This window comes from Sturnus vulgaris, chromosome 2, assembly GCF_052056855.1.
Source record: "Sturnus vulgaris isolate bStuVul1 chromosome 2, bStuVul1.hap1, whole genome shotgun sequence".
Taxonomy (NCBI): domain Eukaryota; kingdom Metazoa; phylum Chordata; class Aves; order Passeriformes; family Sturnidae; genus Sturnus; species Sturnus vulgaris.
In genome coordinates this window covers 32168547-32194714 of record NC_142244.1, presented here as the reverse complement: position 1 = coordinate 32194714, position 26168 = coordinate 32168547, and the positions used below count along the sequence as shown (strand labels likewise).

Here is a 26168-nt window from a genome sequence, read left to right as displayed (position 1 = left end):
AGGATGTTGTTGATGTGGTTCATTTCATAAAAACAAGACCCTGAAAGAGTAGAATCTTCACAATACTTCATAACGAGATGGATGAAATCCTACAGGCATTTGTTGGTTATCTGATAGCAACTTTAAAGAATAGAATTTAAAGTCCAGTTGCACCTTTATCTTTTACAAAAAAACAAGTGTTCTGAATTTGCTGATTTTTCCTGTGATGACAAGTGTCTGTCAGTAGATTGCTACCTAACAGTTATTTTTTGAAAAAGAAAACATACTTGATGTACTTCAAGGTGAAAGTGATGTTCTAACGGTGGGTAAGAAACTTCTTTTCAAAAGAAACTTGTGGAGGTTTTGTGAATCTGTTGCCAAATACAATCTAAGTGTCTTAGCTGCAAAACCTCTCATTATATATATACACAAAAAACTTGAAAACAGAAATTTCTACCTTTTTAAAAATCTTCAAGATTATGATTTTCAGTGGGTTTTGAACCCGCTTGTTAAAAATATAAAAATTCAACATCTTCTTATTATTTTGCAAGAACAACTGATTGACATCAGGGAGGATGAAAATTTACTATCCAAATTTTAACAAAAACCTACACATAGGTGGTGGGTGGGATTGAGAAAATAGTATCATAATTTAGCCAGCACAGCCAATGATACATTTCTTGCATTTGGATCAACGTGTCTTTGTGAGATATTCTTTTTAGACCAAGTATCAAAATGATTAAACATAGCACCATACCTTTGAATCCCTGTATCACGAAGCATTAAACCCAGATTTTAAAAAATAAATAATATTACTGTATTAGTGAGAACAATTTTTTTGTTCCATTAATAAATAAAACAAACTATTTTTAAAATTACGTTTATTTCGTCTTTATCTTATCCTTAATTTCTATTTTGTGCATGTTTGATATTGTACACGATATTTTAGTACAGTAGTACATGCGTATTATTTTTAAATAAATACACATATGGGGGAAGGGTACATGCTCAAAAATCTTTTATTGGTAGGGGTGTATGATCAAAGAAGTGTGGAGACCACTGCTCTAGGAGGCTGTTTAGGATCCTCTCTCATGCTTCTACCATTACACTTATTATTTTAACCTTGCTCCCTTTCCAACTCTTTCTAGGGGTTCTTTTCAGCATCGAGGTCACCTCCACCTACTTTGCTGTGCGCAATTATTGGAGAGGCTTCTTTGCAGCTACCTTTAGTGCCTTCGTGTTCCGAGTCCTTGCTGTCTGGAACAAGGATGCAGGTAAGCCAAGAGCCATTCCTGCTCTCTTTGTACAAAGGTTGCTCTGTTAATGCATTCTTTTCCATCTTTCTCAAAAACACATTGTTTTTATGCTGTTTGAAACTTCTGCCACAACACATGACTTTCAGCAGCACAGTAGGAGGGAGAAAGGGAAACGTTGTCTTGTCAGTTGTCTAGCCTAACCCATTCCTAGGAGAGCTGGGATGTATCTAACTGATAAATGACAGAATATGAGTCCTCGGCGAACAAAAGTTCCCCTGTGGTGGGATTTTTTTGCCTCTACTCAGAATAGCGTCCAGGCTGCAAACACAGAGATATCCCATCACAGAGGATGTAATCCTTGCTGGAAAACTCATGGCCTTCTTTGGTCATCTCTTGACTAAAAACAGATAATCAAGAAATTTGAGATGATTAAATGATTCGGAGAGTACAGGATTGGTAGGATCTGACTGAAGGTCCTGAAAAAATAAAGTACCTCAGGTAACTGAAAAGCATGAGAGTGACATTTGTTGCAGATAGAAATTGCACAAGCCAGGCTTGTTCAGGAGAGCATCTCAGTCACTGTGGGAATAGTTTTGGTGCAGAAGGCTGCCATTTCTATGTATACTTCTTCCTTATAATACCTCTATCTTTTATTCTTACAATTATATCTATTTTATTGAGCTCCATATAGGCAGTTAACTTATTTTAAAATGCTATAACATGTCTCTCTTGACTTCAGAGGGCTGGATTTTTTTGGAGTTTGAATATTCTCTGGAATATAGAAAATTACTACACTTTCTACCTGAATGTAGAAAGTGCCTACATCTTTCTTTGTGTAGCACTGCCTAAAAGTGAGGAGTATTTAACCATTGGGTCTGTCACAAAAAACCCCAAACCCATATCTTTCTGTTCTTTCCAGAGAAAAATATAAGAAATGCAAAGACAGAGAGGAGATAATTTCCTGACCTTTACTTTGTCTTTTCTGACTCCCTTGTTGGTCTCTCCAATCACTAGAAATCATCAGAAATTAGTTTAATTTCAAATCACTAGAAATTACCTTAATCCTGAAACATCCTGACTCCTTTGCCTACTTCAAAATCATCCAGACAGCTTTAATACCCATATTAATGGCTCCTTAACTTCTTCATTGACTGTCTAGGTTAAAAAGTTCCATGATCCAACTGGCTATGAAAAATTGTTCCTTTTCACAGTTCTGTATTTTATTTGTGTTGTCACTCTCCTTGTCCTTACATTAAGGAACTAGGAATTTCTATCTAGCTAAGTCATTCATTATTTTATGATCTTTTGTCCTGTCTGCTCTACTTGTCTTTCATGTCTTTTCTTGCTCATTTTTTTCCCCTCAGAAGTTACACACCCGGTCTTTTCAGTCTCTGTTCATGCAAGGTTTTTCTATAATGCCTGCTACCAGGCAGAAGCAGGTAGGGAAGTGATCACATCAGAATGACAGATGCAAATAAGCTGTGTAGCACCTCACCAAAATTCTTTCATTTCTTATACCCACAGAATCTTTGCTGGCTTCTTGATACTCATGGCTTTGTTAGCTGGCTTTACACACACCATTATCTGTACTTTCCAAATAACATCTGGCTATTTGCCATCCACTCTGGTTGGCTGCTGCAGCTTGAGGCCCTCTTTGCCAGTCATGGAAGGCTGGAGTTCTGTAATTTGCAGGATTTCTGTTTTACCACATCCCAGACTTTCATCGTATTTGCCATAGGATTTCATGTCTTGCCTTCTTCCTGCTCCTTCTGGTTCCTTCTACACATGGCTCAGTGTTATCTTAAAGTTCAAATCTATTTTAAAGTAGACTCACAATAACTACTTTCCCATTCCTTTTTATTTCTAATTTTGTAAGAATTGGACAGGTACTTGAAACTAGTACAGTTTGTAGCCGATGGAAAGAAAAGAGCTTAGACATTCAGCTTCAGGATGGCTTAGTCACTCAGGAAAGAGGATGTAGACTGGTGGGATGAATCTCTCTGTGGAAATCTTTTTCTGTCCTGTGGCAGTAGAGACAGAACCAAGAGAGACCCAGGCTAAATGCTGTGACTGTTTTCCTTTCCTCTGGTCATCCTTGCCACCCTGTAGCAAAACTCATTGAAAATGAGTTCACTATACTTTTTAATGCTCTATCATGAAGTGGATTGGACTATCTGTTTCCTAAAACTGAACTGGGATGATCCCTTTCTTGGCTGATCTAACAAGAAAGAGGACACCATCTTCCATCCCTGACTATTATTCTAACCCTCCCTGGTGCCATCTCTGTGTTTGTTGTTCTCCTCAATTCAACACACTTCCCTGGCAGAGGAGTAATCCAGGGAAAGAACAGATAGATTTTCTGGCAGGTTTTAATGAAGCAAAGGAACTCAGAGAAGGGTGTAATGTGTAAGAGTGGGCCCAACGGGAGAGGAGAACAATAGTACAGCCGAGAGGGAAGGAACAGGGGGAAGAGACGGGGAGCAAGATCTTCCCAATTTGGATAGTAGAATGCAGTTTTAAGCTTAGCTATCTTAGGTAATGTAACACACTGCGACCTCATTAAATTATTACTCTAAACCTAGGTCTGTCTGACCAAATAACAAGTACTTAATGCTTCCTGTTACTTTCATATGCTAGATTTTCACTGCTTCTTTTATTTTGTCATTGAACAAATAATTCCTTCATCCAGGTCAAGCTGGGATTTATATCCATCCCCATTCAGCTGCACTTCCACTCTGTATTAAATTGCTAATTTATCCTTCACCTGTTTGCATACAGATGCTTACTGTTTCAACAGAAAAACACACCTCCGGACAAAAGCAGCTCAAGTTTCAGCATTTCATTGTAACAAAGCAGCACTACCAGGAGGGGTGAGCTGGAGAAGATGGGGCTTAACTGATCTTTTCCATCTCTTATTTCTAAGCCCTTCATTGTTTTGGTACCAGTCAAAAATTTTGAAACTGTACCTTCAGTGAAGACCTGAGTTTTGTTTCTAGAAGACAATCACAACTGCGAGAAGTGATACAGCTTCTTCAGATATGCAGCACTGCCTGCCTCAGCAAACAGACCTTTCGGTCAGTAAGGATATCAGGAAGAGCTTTTTTTAATAGTGAATGGATGGTAGAAGACAAGAAAGGAAAGAAAACCCTTCAAAAAATCAGGGATTGCAGCTAAAAATAATGCATACATTCTCTGAAAGCAAACCTAGACCATCTAAAGTCCTAGGGTTGCAAGTGCGCAAAAATAGAAGCTACTAAATCAGAGCAATCTGCCAATCTGTAATAATGTATATAATGTCAGGAAACCACACAGGAGCATGTATAAACCAGTTTCCTTGTCCATAACTCTAGCTTTTATTGCATTAACTTCTCACCTCATCATTTTCTTTCCTCCTCTGTCTTTCGCCTCTCACAGTTACCATCACAGCCCTGTTCAGAACAAACTTCCGTATGGATTTCCCCTTTGATCTGCAAGAGCTGCCAGCATTTGCTATAATAGGGTAAGTTCCCAGGAAACTGACACCTTGCTCTATAAAGGTTATAATATGATCTGTGTTAGGAATTCTGCCAAAAAGTTACATACGTCACTTTTAGTCACTTTGGTTGTTGCAAATAAAGTTTCCACTTATTGGAATTCTTCCTTCAGAAATGGTGCCCATGTGTCACAATGGCTAAGGAAAGAATATAGGTATTATTGTTATTTCCTTTCCAGATATCTTTTTCAGAAATTAATCTTGGAGGTAAGAAAAAAAAAAAGTAAGTCTAACTTGGTCAAAGTTCTGGGAATAGATTTACTGAATGGCCCTTTAACTATTTTGACATTATCCCCAAATGAACTGATCCAACAAGTATGGCCTTTTCACATGACAAAGATGAAATAAAAGGTTTAACCTGAAGTTTCCTTTTCACAAGCTCAGACTGATTATCCTTTTTGAAAGAGGTTGGTATACCTGACATGGTGACAAGGGTAACCAACCATAATTGGATTCAGTGAGAATAATGGTTAATTTAGAGGAAATGAAAGAATGAACTTAAGAAAAATTAAAATTGGGAAATAGTAGAAAAAAGATGAGTTTTGAATTACTGTGGGGAAACATCTCTGGCTAGAGCTTGATGGAGGCTCCAGAGAAATCACTGCAGAATAGTAACAAAAGGCATACACTGTAGGAACAAATGCCTATGCTGGTGTTGTGAACATATTCTGTTGCAAGACCTCCGTCCAAGACCAGCAATATATTTGAGGTTTTCCAGCCTATTTTAGTAGGCTGCCCTCCTACTAATGAAATGAATATGAAATCAAGTGGGGTTTTTTGAAGACATCAGATATATTGAAAAATCTGTGAATACACAGGAGCTTTTGCTAGTAACATGTATTCACTTTGTTCATCCCTTTAAACAGACTTGCCTAATGAACTTGGAGGAAATCTATTGGTTTAGATTAGCAAGGAAAAATGTAATCCTTGTGATTTTACAGCTGGTTGTTAGAATGCATAACTTCTTGTCACTATGTTTTGGACAGAGTTGACAGAGCTGTCTTTTTTCAGCATTGCACATGGGCTAGGAAAGGAATATATGACAACTGCAAAATGCTTTTAAATGCCTGGGTGTCCAGTGTGTCTTTAAAATAAAAAACAACCCCAAAGGCTTGGATAGTCTTGGATAAAGTCCTGATACCAACTTGGAATGCTCCAAATTCTCTTAACATTAAGTCTCAAAATTGAACTCTCTTTCTACCTATTTCTTTACTTTCAGGTAGGACAAGCACTATCAATGGGTAGATCTTGTTTTTCTGTGTCAGCAAATGTTAATTTGCATAAACTATACAGAAAGAGCACTTCCAGTTTATTGATAAATCAATAGACATGAGTGGAGAGATCTATATTTTAATATAAAGTATTATAGAGCAATTCAGTTGACTGTGCAGTCTTTAGGCTTATATTGCCTAAGGGACTGGTCTGTTTTAAACACTGTTCTAATCAGTGCATGCATGGCATATAATAAAGCTAAAGTTCATTAATTTTAGAAATTAATAAAATGAAAATATTAAGTGTTTATCCTCAGAATTATGTGGGTTAATTACCTGCCACGTAAAATAAGGCTTACCCTTACCAATCCTAAATGCAGTTTTTTTTCACTCTTCCTTTTTTTTTTTTCATGTTTGAGTATTAGGCCCTATTTATCCAAGTCTCATTAAGCTACAGAGCCTAAGGATCACACCAATTCTTAAACAACTACACTTTTTTTCCTTCTTTATTAAGATCAAGAGCATAAGCCTAAGTGATTAGGATCACAGAGATGATCCTTTGCTTTAGGCACAAGAGTTCCTATTTCTATTAGTAATTGTTGTAGGCATATAATTTTAATGAATCAGACCTAAAACTCCCTTCATTTTTACTATTTTCTGTTCCAGCCTGATATTTAAATTCTGACAATACTGGTCTTTGCCTGGTTGCTCTTCACAAGGCCCCACTGAGAACTGTCAGTCTCTTTTTATAGATTATTTTATAGATTTTCCCCTCTCAGCAAGAGAAAATTGGAAAAATGGTAGTGTGTATGACAAAGAGGTCCAAAATAATTTCTCCCTATTCATCAGGGAGTCAATATTTTCAAATGAGCTGCTGTAGGAGTAACCCTGTAGGTGACAATCAAAAGACTTCATGAGCAGCTGAAGATTAAACCACTTAAACACATTTTCTTGGTTGGTGGTTTGTGTATTATCTGTTGTTTGTTATGATTGTATTTTTTTTTCTCCATTTTAGCATATGTTCTGGATTCCTTGGAGCCTTTTTTGTTTATCTCAATCGCCAAGTGGTCCTGGGCATCCGACGTCATAAAGCTCTGAGCCAGTTTCTCACCAAACAGTGAGTGCTTGTGAAGATACTCTCTTTAGGGACCAGATTCTTACACCCTACTGGTCTTGGAGAGTAGCAAATGCTTTTTGGAAGACAGTAGACTTATTTCACGTGTTAGATAGTAAATATATGAGAAACTGCTCCTATATGAGAGCAAGATCTCTGCAATCATCAAGAGAATTTTTCCTGCACTGGATTTTCTTTTTGATCATCCCCCATAGTTTCAAATAGCTTCTTGATTTGGAAAGGAGACTCTGCAATATTTGTTAAGAGGATAATATTTGATAAGAGGATAGATCAAACTATTCATTGGATAGAAAATATCTTTTAATTAGAAAGTCAATGATCATGCTTAAAATCAATGATCATGCTTAGAATCATGCTGTTTATGGTTGGTTTGGGTTTTTTAAGATCAGTGAAATTTTCAACATTATTTATATTTCAGGAAAATTAAATACTGCTGAAATCTAACCACATTTTTAAAATATATATTTGTATTTTAATCACAATGTTATCCAAAATGTAAGGAATGTGCTCCATTCTTGTGAACCAAAAGCTGAAACTGATAGTAACCAAATGGCATGAAATGCAGCATGGAAGAGAAATGCAAAATAAAATAAAAGTCTTGACAATAAAGTTTTTACAGGACACTCGAAGATACTGTTTTCTCCTCTCTATTAGAGTCCTAACCTCCAAAGTTTATAACGAACAAGAAATGGTGGCTAGCTGTAAATGTCTTCAGTCTCTTTACAGAAAAAATCTGATACTATGAGAATTTTTGAAGTTGAGATGGATGGAGGACTTTATTTCTTATCAAGTTGCAGGCCTGACCAGAAGAAAACCACTAGATAAACAGAAGTTCAAATTAACTTACTTTCTTATGTGGAAGAAAAATTGTCTTTCTTCATCATGTAGCCTTACCCACAAGCAGCAGCAGGGCGATCAAATCAAGTTAATAGAGAAGTAGAGCAAAGCCTGAAAAGTGGGAATCTACTTTTACTGATTCCTCAGAATTTTTTAGGTCCTTAGACTGAAACAAATTAAAGGTTATATTTTGTCTTCCTGAATCTCAGCCAACGCTTCCTGTAGGAAACAGTAACTTGCCAAGGGACACATGACAAGATTAGTCCAGCATTGGAAGCAGTTTAGGCTGATGTTGTCTCAGTGCTTGTGAAGCATCACAGTTTACCCCTCACCCACCCTGGGACTGGACACAGAAGATGGCTTCAGCCTCTCTCCTGCTGTGTCCCACTGGCCTGGCACTGCTAGACCCCACTGGCTACCAAGGACACCTTCCCCTAAACTGGGACAGTCAGCAATTCAGTGGAAGGAGAAGCAGTTTTCTCCACAAGAATTAATGCACCAGGGGGTGCCTGCAGAAATGTATGAGAAACCCCTACATTTAAATCCACTAGGACAGGATACATTGCATGGGGAGTGAAGAAGCAAGACTGTCATAATCAGGACAAATGAGAAAAGCAGTGGCTTTTGACAATAGGTCAACACATCACTGCAAACACACATTCCTCCAAATGTTCAAGCTTGTGTGTGTTGTACATCCCACCCTTCCTCCATCCCTCCTATGATATTAATTCTGATGGGAAAAAGGGTTTTGCTGACAGGTGAACTCTATGAATTATGATGATCAGAGAAGCAGGGCATTAAACTGCTGGTGACAGCACTCCAAAGCAATGGATACAGAGAGGCTTCACAGAAATAGCCTTGAAGTGATGGTGCTACAAGAGCAGAATGTGAGGTCACATTGTAATAACTTTCTTTCTTTCCAGCCGACTGATATACCCTGCGGTTATAACCTTCTGTATAGCGTCTGTGACATTTCCTCATGGATTTGGGCAGTTCATGGCAGGAGAGGTGAGACAGGAAAGTGTATTACCAATACTGTCTGGTTCTTGGGAACGTTATCTCCTTATCCTCTGCCCCAATAACCTTGTGTCAGGGAAAAGGGAGGAGTTTGGACTGAGGAGGCACTGTATGATCTCTGCTACCTCCTTCATAGAAAACTTGAAAAAGGTCCACTCTTCTATCAAATAATAAGGAAGATGTTACCATGTGTAAAAGTAGTTGTCTTTTCATCTGTTTGAGTAAAGTTCTGTCTCTTTCTGAAGATTAAAAATGTTAATTAAATGTTGTAGTTATGAATCACCACAGTAAAAATCTCCTCCACTTCCTTATAACAGAGATAGAATATTTACTCCATCTAATCTCATGACTCATACCTGGTTTTTTTGCTGTTTAGTTGATGCCACGGGAAGCCATCAGCACTCTCTTTGATAATTATACCTGGATCAAACACTCTGGGGACACCCAGATCCTGGGGAAATCTGCTGCCTGGATCCATCCTAAAGTCAGTGTCTTCGTCATCATCCTGCTCTTCTTCCTCGTGAAGGTAGGAAGCCCAGCTCACCATCACCCTTCTCCACTCAGACTGAATGTTCTTCCCTTTTCTAAAGCAGTTTAAGAAGTGCCAATGAGGAATTGCTGGGTATTGAATGAAGCACTAGAGCTGCAATGGATTCCTACATCTTTGGATGTGATGTTTGTCCACTTTAAATGACCAAAATTATTAGGGAATGGTCTCTTTAATTTAGTGGCCTTTTTCTGCTCCCTAGGTCATCCTCCTCATGCATCCTGCTGAATGACCTTTGGTATCCACTGTATAGTAGCTGGTGGGGAAGACAAAATCAGGAAAAAGTTCTAAGTTCCACAAAAATCAATACTTGACTAAAAAGCTCTCAGATAATTTATGTTTGATCTAAATGAAGTCTCATACAGTGTCTTTGATATTCCTGGCTTCAGATATGAGACAAATAGGAATATGCAAGCACAATCCATAGCTGTGTGAGGCTCAAGGATTTGTTAGCAGTCCATCAAAACTTGATGGAGAAATGAAGCTGGGAACTGTTTTTTGCTCACTTCTCAGAAAGCAACAGCAGATTAAAAATTCTGAGCTGACACAGTCTGTGGAAGTTGCAACTGTTCAGCTTCTGATCCCACGTAATTGACACAGGACAGAGAAAAAAAAAGACATTTGAAAGAAGAAAACATCATATTCCAATGTTCAAAATAAAAGTAGCAAGAAGAAGATTTTCCTAATATATATATGTGTGTGTATATATACAAATATAAAAAGATAAAAATATCATAGAATAGGTGCTAATTCTTTTATTATTTACTTATTGCAAAGGGGTAGAAGAGCTGAGGCCACCTTGCAATGTCAGTTGAAATTTCAGTAGATCAAGAACAGCTATCAATGACTGGATGACTGTTTCCACCTAAAGTAAAACACTCTATCAAATTTCGGACAGGTAGTTAAGGGTTTTCCTTCTGTGATAATTCTTATTACAGTGTACCAAGCAGAAAAGGTCTTGTTTACTTGAAGAAAAGAGGAGTGGAAAAGATGAGTGAACTACAGGGTGTGTCTGTCCTGAGTCCACCTGTTTGCCTTTGGAAGAGCTGTACACTCAGCCACAAGATTCATTGGCACTGTCCTACTAACTAAAGGCTTTCTCTACTCACTAGAAAACTGCTCTTGATTTTCTTCTAGATCTAGTCAGCATTGTGGTAGACCACGTAAACAAGAAACTGCTATTTTGACTCTGGGCAAAGGCCTGGCCTGACTCTCCACTGCAGTATAGTCAGTTTTCAGCTGTATTTGGCCAGGTTTGGTACTGCAAAGACAGAGCTTGGTTAGCAGTACTACATCTCAGCAGCTTTCTGGCCTCTGTTGCCAGGCTGGGCACAGAGTGGGGCAGCAGGAAATGCTACTGCTGCTCAATAACAACTGCACCCTCTGCCTCTGTTCTAGTTCTGCATGGCTGTTATTGCCACCACGATGCCAATCCCCTGTGGAGGCTTCATGCCTGTTTTCGTATTAGGTGAGTTTCAATTTTGTTTTGCAGCATATTCATCTGACAGGTGGAGAGAATAGGAGAGACACTGCCTACACACCCAGCAGGGTTCATCTGGTATATGAGGAGTCATGACTTGATGCCTAAGACAACCTGATTTGCAGCCCATAGACCACTCTCTGGGTCTCTGGTTTTGACATTTCCTCAACCCCCTGAAACCAGATGCCAAGTAGGTAATCCTTACCCTTTTACATAAGGAAAACCACACCTGGAGAAACATGCTGAGACATGGCCTTCTAATCTCTGTGCCTTTTCACTTACAGAGAAACTTCCATCCTGCAATTAATAGTAGTTGCTCCTTTCACCCCTGAAAGCCAGACAGAAAAGATAACCTCAAAACTAGTACCTGAAATGCAATATACCACTTACTCCTTTCTTCTGACTGAAATGTGATAACATAAAAAGTTTATTGACTTTTAACTGGTTTTAATACCAATAACAAAAAAAAAAAATAATAATATGATGCTAATGTTCAGAAAGAGAGGCTGTGTTAGACTGAACTACACAAGCTCATGATGTTCAGCATTAAGTACCCACAAGTCTCAAATGAAATACCATGCTCCAAGAACCTCTGAGTTCAGGCAGGCAGCAACTGAACATGAGGCAGTACCATGCCCTTGCAGTGATGAAGGCTAACCAACATCAAGGCTGTATTAGGAAAAGACCTAGACAGCAATGCAAAGAAATTGTTTGTTTCCAGGCATTCACCAATTTGGATACAATTCTGGAACACTGTGCTATTTTGTGCCCACCAATCCAAGAGATCCTTGCAGACTTGTGACTTGGAGTCACGTGGGTGACTCCATCTCACTCTGAGATTAGCCCTTGTCTGAGCAGGGGTCAGAACAAGATCTCCAAAAGTCCCTTCCCACAAATACTTTTCTGTAAACTGTGATTCTACTGTTTAGACAATCACAGAATGAGAGTCTAAAGGGCATCCACTGTGATCTGGACTGACATTGTACAGTCTGAAAATATGTCCTCCAGCCTGGGAATCACAGCTACTCCTGTGCCTGGTGTGCCCAAATGAATGAACGAGGGGTCAACTGTATTTACCAATCTTAGTACCCTTTTTTCCTCTTGGAGTCTTAACTTCTGTATTTTGTAACTGAGAACTACTCTTTAGTTCCCAGTGTCATTTTAATGTAACTTTTGGCTTCGTTTCTGTTAGAAAACACCCAAGTGATTGCCCAGCACAGCTGCACAGCACAGACTGGATGTTCCTTAAATGTTCATTCCATAGATAACTGTCAGTGATATTTTTCAGGTGCTGCATTTGGACGTCTCATTGGGGAAATCATGGCATCGCTTTTCCCCAACGGGATCCTCTTTGATGACATTCTTTATCAAATCTTACCTGGAGGGTATGCTGTCATTGGTGAGCCTCCATGTCTTCCTTTTTCCTCACCTGGTCCCACTGCTGTAATTTTCCTGGTTGACATGACATACTGTTTCTATATGACAGTCTTCTTTTCTCCCTACTCCTTTCCTACCTGGGAAAGGTGCAGCAGCTTTGACAGGAGCAGTGAGCCATACTGTCTCCACCGCTGTGATCTGCTTCGAGCTGACAGGTCAGATCTCCCACATCCTGCCCATGATGGTGGCTGTCATTCTTGCCAACATGGTAGCCCAGAGTTTGCAGCCCAGCCTCTACGACAGCATCATCCAGGTGAAGAAGTTGCCCTACCTGCCAGACCTGGGCTGGAATCACATAAGGTATAGTAGCAAAACAGGTGGAAACAGGGAGTGGCAAAGAAATAAAGCGGGAGAGGGTTAAGACCACAGGGGAATAAAAGCTTATGAAAAGGGTTCAGTACTGGAAAGGAATTAAGAAGGCAGAATAGGCATGCAGTAAGAAAAAAACAAGTGTTGGAGTAGAATTAGGTTTCATACACAAAAGCGGAGAGAAGTCCTCTTCCTTTTTTCACTGAAAGCACAAGTTTGAATGACCTGCAATGTTAACTGAATTTGTATTAATATTTCCAAATTGCTTCAGCTTAAAGATTTAAAAATCAGGAGTCTCATTTCTCTAAATTCAGTGGGGTTTAGATATTTTTCCCCAGCAAATGTTTGAAATATTGTACTTGGATATTTTGCTTGAAGCAAAACTCAGTTATTCCTATAAATGTCTTTCTCTCTCTAGTATATATCATACACGTATGCATGTATACAAAAATCATCTATACATATGTGTCTTTTACATGTGTGTCTTTTATAGTGAGGGGTAACAGTGTGGAATACAACTTTAATGGAAATCCACTTAATCTGTGTTTATCCTCTTAGAAAGTCCTCTGGTTACTCTCACAGAAGATCATTTGGCAGCTGTATTTTGAGTACTTTTTTTAAAGTGGCCATTTATCTATTTCTTTAGGGAATTTATGTGCTTTACATTTTTAATACGCTAACTCTTCTTCCTATCATCCATAAATTCACAGCAAATACAATATCTTTGTTGAGGACATTATGGTCCAAGATGTGAAATTTGTTTCCTCCAACTGTAAATACCGAGACTTGCAAGCGGTACTCCAAAGCACCACAGTGAAATCTTTGCCTTTGGTGGACTCACCAGGTAAGCAATGTGGAGAAACTGGTCCTTCCTGAAGACTGTCTCAGCTTGGAGAAACTAGCTTTCAAATTACATGGTGTGAAGCAGGCAGTGTGACCTACCACATAAAACGATAAATCCTAAAAATCTCCCACTGTGGATGATGTATGGCAGATGGCTGTTTCAACTGGCCAGACAGGTAAGCTGGAGTGTGGGCAGTGAAGCAGATCCAGTATTAAGGGAGGTGTGTGGGAAGCCTGTAGACTGAACCATGAAAACAGGGACCTCCTGGGATCCTGCATGAGCCAAGAGCATGCATGGAGTGGCACAGCTCAGGAGGGCGAGGTCCCTTTCCACAGCCCCACAGCCTACAGCTCTAGCTAGGATGAGCCTAAGCACTTGGAAGAGGCTGGAAGGAGGAAGGGGTGATGTGTGCAAGGGGACATGTAAAACCTTGAGGTGGCTTAAAGGCTTCCCTGCTCTGTGTTGTGCAGAGACCATGATCCTCCTGGGGTCTGTGGAGCGTTCGGAACTTCAGGCTCTGCTCCAGACACACATCAGCCCAGAGCGGCGGCGGCTCCTCAACAGAGAAATGCAGCAGAAGCTGAATGAGGCACCCTACAATGGACCCTGGGCAAACCTGCCAAAGATGAAGCATGATTCTTTTGCTTATGTCGATGAGGATGAGGATACAGAGGAGAAAGGAGAGGTGAGGGAGAGAAGGGGACAGACTGCAACATAGAGACTGCTTAGAAGCAGTCAGGCATTTGAGGAGGCCGAGAAATAAATGGCATAAGGTGGACTTTATTTTCTCTCCATAACAGCTGCCTCGGCCTCCAAGTCCCACTCCCAGTTATCCAGAGGAGCCCAATGGCCCAACAAGTCCTCTTAAACAAATGCCTGAAACCTTGGAGCCCCAGCAACGCTCAGGTACGGTAACTTCTGTCATGGCACAACCACATCCTAGCCAGCTTGGGGAAACTTTCATGCTAACTGTGTGTACCTGCCTGTGTGAGGTGCCGCTTTCCCAGAGACTGAGAGAAGGAGTTTTGTCTGCTATTCCTGAATGAAAGACATTTTGTTAGTGCACCTCAATATCAGTGTAATGTACCTGAAAATACCTTCTGTAATGATCCCTCAGAGAGCACAGCATAAGTAGGTTCACTAAGGATGGACTCTCGTCTGTCTCCCCACTTCATTCTTTGCAATAACAACTCCTTTTCTATAGAGTCTGCATGGAATAGTCCTGTCTCTTGGCTCCTCCACCACGTGGATGAAGCCCCCTGGGGAGCCTGAAAGCTAAACATCTGCACTAAGTTTTTGAGTAGATTAGGCTGTTGCTCAGTCACCTCCAAAACTGAAAGGCTCCTCCCTTGGACACACATTTCTTTGATTCAGGTGCATTAATGTGATGGACAAACACTGATGTATTGTGTTCTTTTGTGTCACACTCCAGCCTGCATTAGCTTTGCTTTCATAGCTCATAGCTCATTTCTGATTCATTTATCATGTATATTTGATGCAGGATGGTGGGTTGTTTTTATCCTTTATGCGTCCTGAAATATGCAGAGAGTGAGTAAGCACAGAGATGTAGCCCAGTCTTGAGAATGAGTACAGAGGGCTTTAGCTTGCGGTTTCAGACACCCAAATGTTATATGTAATTAACATGTTCATTAACACCCCTCATGTATGACTAAACCTCTAAGCCATAGAAAAATCCACTTTATGCTTCCAGAGCAGTGAAGTGGTAGGGCAGCCATCCACCTATCTTACCAAAGCAGAAAAAAACCACATATGAAAACAAGGACCGTGTGAAACATTTTATGTGAAGCTAGAACTGAGTGACCCAGGAAGGACACGAGGAAGTGGAACAGGAGTGAATTCATGAGACCTTGCTTTCTTTAGTACAGCTCATGGCTATCATTGTTTCTGACCAAACTTCCTCCACAGCCTTGTTCACAACAGCACCAGGCCCTGCCTCCTCCACTTTGCTAACTCCCTGCCTGGGAGTATAATTCCGGTCTTTTCTATTCCCATCATTCCACTGCTGGCAGAACCCATGGACTCCTCAACCCCTTGGCACCTGTCACATCCAGTTTATTGATATGTTTTGTTGCATGGGAAGATTCATTCTGGAATGTCTCAGACACCATCTTACAAACTGAATGCCAGATTGTGACTGGCTCAGCTCTATCGTGTCCCTCACAGCATTTCCCAGCCTGCCTTGGTTAGAGGATGCAATAGGTGTGGGGCTTTGTAGTTTTGTCTCTCACTTGTTCTTCTCTCTTATCCACATGTTTGTTCTCATCCTTCAGGCAGATTCAGGCATCTGAGGCAACTGATCCAGCAGCTCTTGTGCCATTGCAGCCGTCCACATGAAACAGAGAGCACCATCCAGGTTAGGGCTACAGAGAGCCTGGTAGTACCCTGAAGAAGGAAGGGAATACAATGGAACTAGAAACTACTACTCAAGACATTCAACATGTGGCTAAAGCATGGACACAATTATGGTCCTGAACTCTGACAGTGTCAGTGGGGAACTCCCTCCAAGGAGAAAGGGTGTGATTACTGTAAAGGAATGTGCATCTTCCTGAAGCTGTGCTCAGGTGTCAGGCTACCATCATGATTAAGTTTGGGCATCTTTTCTCAGTGAAAAAAAAAAAGATATTTTGGCTAACCTGCAATAAAGTGCAGTTCTATTCCATTTGGCAAACAGTTTTGGACAGATGGAGAAAAATGAAAAAAAATGCTTTTGGCTCTTGCCATGTCAAATGGCCTTGTTTATCTGACACATCTGCACAGGGTTTGGGGATAACAGACAGAGCTTATGGGAGACCCATCCCCTCCAAGGCAGTGGTTGGACCCCATGTGGGACATCCTGAGAGATATCCTGAGGTATCTAAGTCAGTATTAGATGGCCATGTTTAGGCACCTGAATGGCTCCACCGGCACTCCGTGGTGAGTTGTCATTGGCAAGGGAAGCACAGCAAGGGCAGAGTACATCGTATAATGGATGAGGATAAAGAAAATCTAAGCACTTGGTAGTACATTATTTGGAACAAAAAGGGGACCACATGGAGTGAGGAGGCTGTGCAGATTTTCCCTTTCTGTACTCCGTGAAACTGTGGGTTCTTCGGCTGTCCTGAACAGTGTTTTCTCCTACAGGAGCCAGGGGAATTCATTGAGACAATGACACCAGAAGAGGTAAGACCAGGTGCAAAAATGGAGTGAGGTCATGAGAGTGCTTCTTTTACCCATTTCCTATCACTTGAAATACTCCAGGAACCTCAGTGATTGCCACATAAACCCATAGCCAAAGTAATTTTCTTCTTGGAGTAGCACAGTGGGCAAGTCTCACCCATAAGAGAAGAGACTGGCTAGATGTGCTGATGACTCTTGACTAAGCTGATCTAGCTTTGAAGTCAGCCCTGCTGCAGCAGGGTTTTGGATTAGAGGCATCCACAGGTGCCCCCTCATCTAAATCTATCTGTGGACCATGTTGTTCCTTTATTTCTTATACAACGGATCAATTATCTTGTAATGACAAGGGGAAGATGCACTCAGAAAGGAAAACTAAAGATGTTCACTCCCTCTTTAAGAAGGAAAAACCAAAACCCCATCTTCTCAGAAAATCTTGGATTGCCCTGTTTCCACAAGGACTTGACATCTGGCAAGAAAGGGATGGGAAACCTGAGGGATGAGATAGAATGGAAAAGATGAATGATGAACATAGGAGGGAAGAAGCATTAACAGGAGGAGGGGACTAGTTTGGGTACACAAGACAGCCATGCTGCAGGTAGCTGTAAGAGTGATTCCTCTTCTTTCCTGTGTCAGATAGATGCTTGGGAACAGGAGGAGCTGAACAAGAATGTGTGCTTTGACAGCTGCCGCGTAGATCCCTCCCCTTTCCAACTGGTGGAGAGAACTTCCCTGCACAAGGTGAGTGCAGGTGTCTCCCTGAGGCATACATCCTTTTTCTCCACTCATTCCAAGTCCAGTCTATGACTTATTTCTTCTCCTTGTCTTCACCTATAACTACTATCACCACCCACTTTCACATCAAGCTACAGAAGTGAGCTTGTTCCTGTAATCTCCTGTATATACCTCCAATCTCCTGCTAAACGAATAGCTTTGTGATAAGAAGTCTGAGTCCATTTATTAAAAAAGCTTTTGGGAAAAAAAATCTGCTACATTAACAGGAGCATTGTGTGCCTTGCTGCTGGGGCTTTACACAGATTTGCACTCTGCCCTGTCGGTGTGCAGCACTGGAATGAGCACTCCTGGATTGCTCAGGGTGTTTCTGTCAAGGTGTGGAGTCTGCCTGTGTCAGGCTCTTCACTGAACTGAAGCACAAGGAAAGAGGAAGCTGGATCATGCAACACCTACAGTCAGCACAGGATGACTGGGAATTAAAGCAATCATTGTATGTCAGGAGGAAGATAGAACTGGGCTTCCACTCAGTGGAAAGGGAAAGCAGTCTACTGAACAAAAGTGCTCAGTGCATGCTTTTATCAATACTCATGTTATGTGATTAGTCAGCATAGGCCTTGTACTAAATTAATTAATTAATTACTGTTAAGATCTCAGTCTTGAACAAAAGAAGAATGAGCTAGTATATAGTTCGGATGAGTTTTCTGAAGGGGGGGGGTGAAGTCATCTGAAAACCACTAGTATTATCTTTGAGAATATAGGCTTACCAAAAATCATACCTGAAGGCTGATCATGGGTAAGTTTCATACCTGTCATACAAAAGAGCAAGTGAGAAACTCTGAAATAACAGTTGAATCAACTTAACTTGGATGCATGAAATAATCAAAATATATAAAGTATGCACAGTTACAGCTAAATGTGAGCTACTGACAATGAAAAGAATATCACAGTTTATCATGACCAAACAATATTTAACCAATCTGGTTTTCTTTTACATTAGAGTAAAATGTCTTGTTCTTGAGAAATCAGATTTTTCCTAGTTTACACTTGAACATGACATTCAGTATCTCATATAATGCTAAAAAAAAAAAGGTCAAACACTAGCTGTGGCAGAATGATTTCATGTAAGGACACAGGTAAAGTCCAGCCAGAACTCAGCTTTAAATGTACCAAAGATGAGCGAGCACTGAGAATGTGGAAAGTTTTGGAAACCCAGATCTGTGAATAATAGTAAAATAATGGTGTATATTTAAGCTGAAGAAAAGAAGACTGATAGCAGTGTGATATCTGTCCTTTCAAGGAGACTTTGTAAGAGAAAGGGAATAACTTGTTCTCAGTGTTCTCACTGCACAGGATAAGCAGCAACAAGCTTAAGCTTTCACAGAAAATATTCTGGGACAGGAAAAAAGAAATCCTCTATTGTTAAGGAAAGCACTGGAATAAATAACCTAAGCAGTTTTTGCCTTTACATATTACGGTATGATAGTTTAGTTTCCAGCACCAAAAGGAAACAGAATCTGCACAGGTCTCCAAATGCACAACACAGGGTACTGTAGGTGAATCTCCATCAGATGCAGGATGAGAATGACCTTGAGAATGTGCTCTCCATCATCAGCACAGTCCCAACTACAGCTGCAGAGCAGAAGGAGTGAAGAGTAGTATTTGGCAGATACAAAAAGGGAAGAAGGGAGGACGTAATTTCTCACTGGAATAAATGCACAGTTTCGTGTCTTTGTGATTTCCATTTCTAAATCCTGAGTCCCAGCTCTAGAACCATGTTCTGTGTTACCCATTTCCAAAGTCCCTGAAATGGTCTCTTGTGGTTCTGCTCCTAGACACACACGTTGTTCTCACTGCTGGGCCTCAGCCATGCCTATGTAACCAGCATGGGGAAGCTGAGGGGAGTGTTGGCTTTGGAAGAGGTGAGTACAAATCCTCTGCCACCCTCTTAAATAACTGCAAGTGAACTGTGGATCACTGCAGTAACTCACAGGTGCTGCAAGTTCCAGCTGGGAATGTATATAACTGCAAGTGCTACATTTCCAATCCAGTGTTGAATTCTGAGTCAGCTCTTTGCAAATACGTAAAGGAATGGAAGACTGCATTTCAGAGGAGGCAGCAAGTGTTGTTTACAGGGATGTTAGAAGGTTCATCTTTTTCATGAGTGTAGGACTCCTAACTGAGGTTTAATAGCCACTCTTAACTGACTGTTTCTGAAAGACGTGTAGAATTTGTTGTTTACCATGGAATTTTTCATTACATCACCAGTGTGAAAGATTATTTCCACAGGCCCCAGAAGTAGAGCTGTGATTCTATTTATGATCCCTTTACCCTGGGGAGTAGATTAACTTCTGCTGGGTAGTGCTGGGCCAGCCTCCCTTTCATGTTTTTTTCTGAAATGTTTTCTCTTTTTGTAGCTCCAGAAGGCAATAGAGGGTTCCACCCGTTCTGGGGTCCGTCTCCGACCACCCCTCGCCAGTTTCCGTGACATCAGGACCTCAGCCAACACTGAGGTGGGGCAGGGCACTGAGGCGTGGAGCCGGGAGGACAACGGCACGGCGGCAGCACAGCAAGCAGCAAACCTGGGCACTGAGAGCCCTCTGCCTCCCTGCTCACACTCCCCACAGCCCTCACACTCACAGGAAGAGGGGGAAGTCCCCAGCTCCGCTTGTGCCACGGATACTGAGCTGGAAGAGATGGAGCTGACAGGGCCAGTTGCTGAAAACATCTCAGATATCCTCAAGGACATAAACCTACGCACCACTGACCTGGATGAAGATGAAGATGAGGATGAGGATGTTGCCTTATAGCTGGTGTGAGGGTAGCAGTCCATCACACCCTTCAGTGAGCCAGTCTTCTTGTATTTGCTCCTCCAAGAGAAGCTTTTGGATATTCTTTGCAATCCCCACAGAGGAAGGATTCAGCTGGGAGGAGGGACATCCGACTGACCCTTTCTTCTGCTGCTTTCCCTCTGTGCAGACTGTTAGGCTGCTGGACTATTCAGGCACGTCCAAGTGTCAGAGGTGACTGCAAGGTGCCTGAATGCAGGCTTACAATGCTCAGGCTTGTGTCACACAGAGCACACTGTAACAGGACACGGATACTGCAGGACACAGTCAGGATGTTCTGGGTCAATCTGCCATGTGGAAGGTGGAGAAGGATAGGTTCTCACTCGCCACAGGTGCTGTCCCTCCAGTCGCCTGCATGCAGCAGAGTAACACAGCCAGACCTCCAGCCTGGAAGCATACTGCTGCTTCTGACTGCCACCCTGTCCATGTTGCTGCAGCTCCTTTTCACTGGCTCTTTTCTTGCACCCCCCCCCAAACATTCCCACGTAGAATATTTTTATTCTTTCTCAATTTTTACTCTGGGATTTTCCTGGATGGGGATGCAGTTAGGAGCTTCTCCTCTGTCCTATAGCTGAGCCATGCCCTAAAAACAGATGGGAGGAAAGTATCTGGTATATGTCTCATGCCTTGAATTCAGTCAAGGCTTTAGAAAACACTGGAGGGGAGAAAAGGTTGTTTTCCCATCATCTCTGGAATTTTAAAAGAGAATGGGAAAATCTTAAGTGAGGGCATCCTTAGTGCTGGGTGAAGAGGAGTAAAACAGCATATATGTACCTATATTTCAAATAACTTTGTTTGTCTCTCTGAATCATTGTTCACAATTTTCCACAGTTATAGTCTTAAAATATAAGAACTCAAGAAAAAAAATAATTATGGAGTGTTAGCAGGCTGCCAAGAAATACAGCAGAGGGAAGACACATTTTCTACATTTTGAAAACAGGTTTCTTTCTGAAAACTCCTGCTCTCTTTCCTGGTAATTCTGCCCTGCCTACTTTCCACATATTTCTGCATACCTCAGATCTGAGAATTCCAGCTCTCACTTTTGCCAGCTTGTCTCTGTTGTGACTAACAGCAGAGACCTCAACCCTTGTCTGCAGCATCCCTGTCTATTCCAGTTCTAAATCTGGAGCAGATCTGCATCTTGCAAAAAGATGTCTTGTCAGTTCGTGTTATGCATGCAAAACCTTGGCATCCAAAGGTAAGATGCTGCTTTAATTCACTGCTCTTGTGAGGTTTTCTCAGTAAACAGGCAAAACCAAATTCTATGTATTCTGCAGCTTCTTCTAACAGTCTACATCTCTTTCTACCATATTTTTGGAGTCTCACAGCACTTAGATGCAGTCCCAAGCAGCCTATTAGATGTGTTTCCACTTACCAGCAACAGAAAAGAAATTGAGGCTCTGAAAATATGTTCTTGGGGGTATTCTCATTCCCCTTCCTGATATTTGTAAAGCATTATCTAACTTAGAGTGACCAGTTCTACTTTAACGTGTGATTTTCCATACGCTGTCTCAGGAGCAAGTCAAAAATGTTATTACCTCTAACCCAGTCACCAAAGGAAAATTCCCTCCTGACTTTAATTCCAAGGACTGACCTTGCACCAATTCCTCTCTGATGATGCTTATGGGTGGGAGAGTCTGTGACAAGCTTACAGTAGAAGGAAATCTTCCCAGCTAGTCTCTTGAAGAGAGAGAAATTAATTTTTGCTGTCTGGAATTCAGAGCCCACCAGGTCTGTTCTGTTTTTGGCACAAGATCACTCTTTATAAAGTAACCGGGGACAGCCTTTCCCTGCCTTAATGATGCTCTGTCCTTGTGAAGAGACAGTGGTGATCTGAGGGCAAGTCTCCTGCACACAACAGCTGCTTGCCTCCACCAGAGGGGCACGTTTGTGTCTGCCAGGCATCAGCACAGCCTCCTCGCTACCTTTGCGTCACCTTCTGCTGCCTGCAGGGAAGAGGCAAAACAACTTTTTTTTTTCTTTTTTTTTTTTCTCAGGGAATTGTGATAGTCCCTTATATAAGCAAAGGAGAAAGGACATTCCGTTTACAAAAGCATAAATAATCAGTGAGTGACAACACTGAGATCAAATCTGTTCTGAGGGTCCAAGCACACTCAAGAAGGATGAGTTTCTCCAAGTCATCCCCAGCGTTACTGTGCATACTTATATTTTACAGCTTAACCACATGCTTCCACTGAGACAGATAAGACAAACTTCTTAGTACACCTCCCCCTCCTCTCTCCTGAATACAGATACATGTTCTGCTCCAGTCCCACACTTCTCCTACAGTGTGTTACAGAAGAACTGGGATGTGACTGGCTGAGAAAGCAGATGGGAGTCTAAATCGAAGCCAGTGAGTGTGTGAGTCATGACAGACAGATTGTGAGCTGGAACAAAAATGATGCACATGGAGAGGCTTGGGGAGCTTGCAGTGAAACCCTGGCTAACCTGGAAAGCTTCTTGAGGCTCATCACTTGAGACTGCAAGAGAACACCTGTGTGCCAACACATGCACACACAGGTAGCTCTCCATTCCTATTGCCTTTAGCTGTCCCTGAGTTACTGTGAGGAGCAGGATTGCTCTCAGAAAGGGGGGCGGGGGCTGAAAGGTGGATGCAACTGCTGCTCTTTGTAGACACTACTACACCCATAGAACAGAAGCAGCATTCATCTCCACCATTTTCTCACCTTGATCCATACATGAAAATGCATAAGGAGCCAGGATGGGACAAAAAACACAGTGCAAAGATGGCTTGCAAAGGCTGAAGTTGTTTCCATTCCCATTTTATCAATAAAATTTTTACTGACCTGATGCACATTAATAGGTGCAAAATGTGCAGTAATATAATACTAAGCCTACCTTTGTCGAGGGAACTTTAAGCTTGTGCCCTCTCATGCTATCCGAGTACACCCCCTCAAAGTTTAAACTTGAAACCTTTGTCCAGCAAAATCACACTGATCTGTCACTCTAAAACCTGCATCTCCCATCCTATCCAAATAGCACAGACTTGATTATCTACAGGGAAAAAGAATTTTTTTCTGAACTTAAAATATCCCCAGAATTTGTATCAGCTGTGAGGCCTTCCCATCCAGACAGAAACTCACATCTGGCAAAAAACTGAACTCTTCTTTTCACATGGAACAAGGGTGAAAGCAGAGTCTTGTTTTTAAATGCATCAATATAAAGAATTGAAAAAATAGGGAAAACTTAAGGTTGGTAAGACAACAAGTGGGGCATTAGGTAACTATGACAAGGCTAAGTGACTTGGCCATAAGCCGAATAAAGGAGAAAACACATGGAGATGAACTACTGAACAAGAAAGATTTGCCTCAACGAAGTAACATTTTGGTTGCCAAATTATTTGAGACTAAAAACATTCTAGTTTTCTAAGCCTATGGACAAAAACAATTAGTACAGGCAGAAACAGAGAGACAGAGTCCATACAAATAACATCCACCTTCTGCCCAGTTATGCAAATACTGTACAGAAATGTGTGTTTTGTGGCCAAAGAGTACAAGACCAGCAATAACCAGCTGAGCAAGCAGAGATCCCTCTTTGCCAAATTAGTCTAAACCCAGGAAGCATATAATTAAAAACACACTATTAAAAATACAGCCACAGCAAGCACTAAGTTGTTCATGGCCACATAAGCAGATATCTGGGCACAGCTCTCATAAAAATTTAATCAACACTGGAAACCAATAATTAAAATTTACACATAAAAGCCATGCCTGAGCATTAGGGTTAGGGTCTTAAGATATGATGCAAAACTTTTTAATGCTGTGTTTGTGGGAGACAAGCTTAAACTGGTCCTGATGGTGAGCCACAGGCTGTTCTTGTCTGTCCCCCCTGCCACTGGACAACCCTGTGCACGTGCACTCAGGCACACACAAACATCACCTCTGCCAAATCACGGCTGTGCAGTAGCAGAAAACTCTCAGACTCAGTTTCCTGTGCCTTGAGCTCCTTCTCTCAGCTTGCTGGATGCCACCAAGTCCCAGTGCCGCCTCATTGTAAGACAAACAAGACACTGCTGTGGACACTGCTGGGATCAGTGTGATGGCTAAAGGAGGTAGAGTCTCACTCAAACCTATTACTAGTTCAAGCACTGGACTTTCAAATGAGCATTTGCTCCCATCCCAGCCTTTTTAGCGTGCTAGTGCAAGCATCTTGTGCTGTGTAGTAAAACCAGGTATAGATATGTATAGAAACGTATCTAGCTAACTTGAAGAATTGCACCTAATATGGAGGACAGTGTTCAGCTCAGGAAAAGTCCAGTAGCAAATTCATACAGGAAACAGAATGCAGAGAAATTAAAATGTGAATTGCCTGCTTTAGAGGAACAACAGTCAAAGTACTGCTAGTATCTGTTTACTGAATGGCTACTCAGTTTGAAGAACAGAAAGTAAAGCTACAAGGCATACTGAGATATATTCAGAATTAAAGTCATATAAACTCAAGTTAGAAGCTTTTCAGTTTTTTTCCACACAGAAACAAATGCAAAAGACAGTAATGGAAGGTTTAAGAGAAATACATTTGAAAGAAAAAAAATCTGCTTTTCTCTCCCCCCTCAAACTTCTATAGTGCACTTAAGCAAATGGACTGTGAAAAGAAATGGGAGCTGAGATGGCTGGATTGTGATCAAACATGTCACAGAATCCTATGCTTAACTCAAATTTGCAATTTCTCTGGCACAGAAGATAGGATCTGTCTGAGGAACCGTGTAGAAAGTACCCTTGCAGCTGGCAAAGTGCAGATCCAGTGAGTGTACAGCAAGAATGCACTTACGCCTTTTTTAGTTCCCTTTTCATTAATCACTTGGAAGTAACATATGAGGTATGTAAAACAGCAACATGAGAGAAACATATGACAGGTTTGCCATCTAGTCTAAACACAGAAATAAGCAGAAAGTGAGATGAGAGCCTCAGGCAGACATCACACAATGAGGTTCATGCTGGGGCTAAGCAGCTAAATCCAGAGAAGATAAGCTTAACTGAGGGGTAAAGTCTAACCTAGTAGGATGACAAAAGGGTTCTCTTAGGTGAAGCATCACAGCAGCTGGACACCATTTTTGCAGCATAATGTGAAATTAAGGAAAAAAGACATTTTTCTTATGCAGAGGTATGACTTCTAGGGCCAGAGACATTTTGCTTTCCCAGGGACTCAAGTCTTAAACATACATGGAATAACTGATTTCACTTGACACAAAAAAAAAGTAGTTTAAAGGCCATTTGAAAAAAAAAAAACTAACCAAACGAACACAACATCTACAACATCAACAACAAAAAAAACAAAACAAAAAAAAAAACCCAAAACAACAAAAACAAACAAAAAAAAACCAAAACAAAAAAAAATCCCCCACACCAAAAAAGCCCAAATAAAAACCACCAGACAACCAAAAGACTCAAAAACAAAAACCACACATAAAACCACGAGAGACTACAAGGGGACTTACAAGCATTAAAAAAAAATAAAATTAAAACCCCTCAAAAAACGATGAACAAAAACCTAAAGCAGTTCAGTAAGTGTGTCTTACTCAAGTCACGATTAATTCTACGAATATAGCTATGCAGACTTACATACCAAGTGGTGGGTGGCAATCTATTCAGCAGCAAAAGCAGGTAAACTCGAAAGAAGCAAATTAAATTCAAATAGAACACAGAAATCAAAGATCACTCCAATAGCTCTGGTTGTAAAATATGCTATGCCTTAAGCAGAGCAAGAGACACTGCTTAACTCCTGGAAGAACCAGAGTCTGAAAGGCACAAGTATCTTGAGAAGGAAATAATACCTTTTATGGCTAGAATTTAAAAGTCTCATATGGCAAAC

The 26168-nt window shown here is 41.0% G+C and overlaps 2 protein-coding genes across 7 annotated transcripts in view; one reads left to right on the top strand and one right to left on the bottom strand.

Annotated features, from left to right (window-relative positions):
* Positions 1-24187, top strand: part of CLCN1 (chloride voltage-gated channel 1) — a 58378-nt gene extending 34191 nt beyond the window's left edge. The window contains exons 8-23 of the mRNA XM_088159107.1: positions 1128-1253; positions 4650-4734; positions 6994-7095; positions 8874-8958; positions 9344-9493; positions 10913-10982; positions 12283-12393; positions 12518-12731; positions 13451-13584; positions 14055-14269; positions 14385-14490; positions 15876-15958; positions 16726-16764; positions 17395-17499; positions 19326-19412; positions 19908-24187. Coding sequence (XP_088015233.1) covers positions 1128-1253; positions 4650-4734; positions 6994-7095; positions 8874-8958; positions 9344-9493; positions 10913-10982; positions 12283-12393; positions 12518-12731; positions 13451-13584; positions 14055-14269; positions 14385-14490; positions 15876-15958; positions 16726-16764; positions 17395-17499; positions 19326-19412; positions 19908-20300 — 2105 coding nt within the window. The 3' untranslated portion in view covers positions 20301-24187. The remainder of the gene's footprint in view (positions 1-1127; positions 1254-4649; positions 4735-6993; positions 7096-8873; positions 8959-9343; positions 9494-10912; positions 10983-12282; positions 12394-12517; positions 12732-13450; positions 13585-14054; positions 14270-14384; positions 14491-15875; positions 15959-16725; positions 16765-17394; positions 17500-19325; positions 19413-19907) is intronic.
* FAM131B (family with sequence similarity 131 member B) overlaps positions 9807-26168 on the bottom strand; it is a 49573-nt gene continuing 33211 nt past the window's right edge. Inside the window, exons 8-10 of one of the 6 annotated variants that reach the window (XR_015801251.1) lie at positions 25923-25965; positions 12509-18299; positions 9807-11322 (exon numbers count right to left, since the gene is read on the bottom strand). The gene's annotated coding sequence lies outside the window, so the exon portion shown is untranslated. Of the gene's footprint in view, positions 11323-12508; positions 18300-25922; positions 25966-26168 lie in introns of those variants that run through there. The other 5 variants (XR_015801254.1, XR_015801253.1, XR_015801255.1 and 2 more) reach the window with 5 other exon arrangements.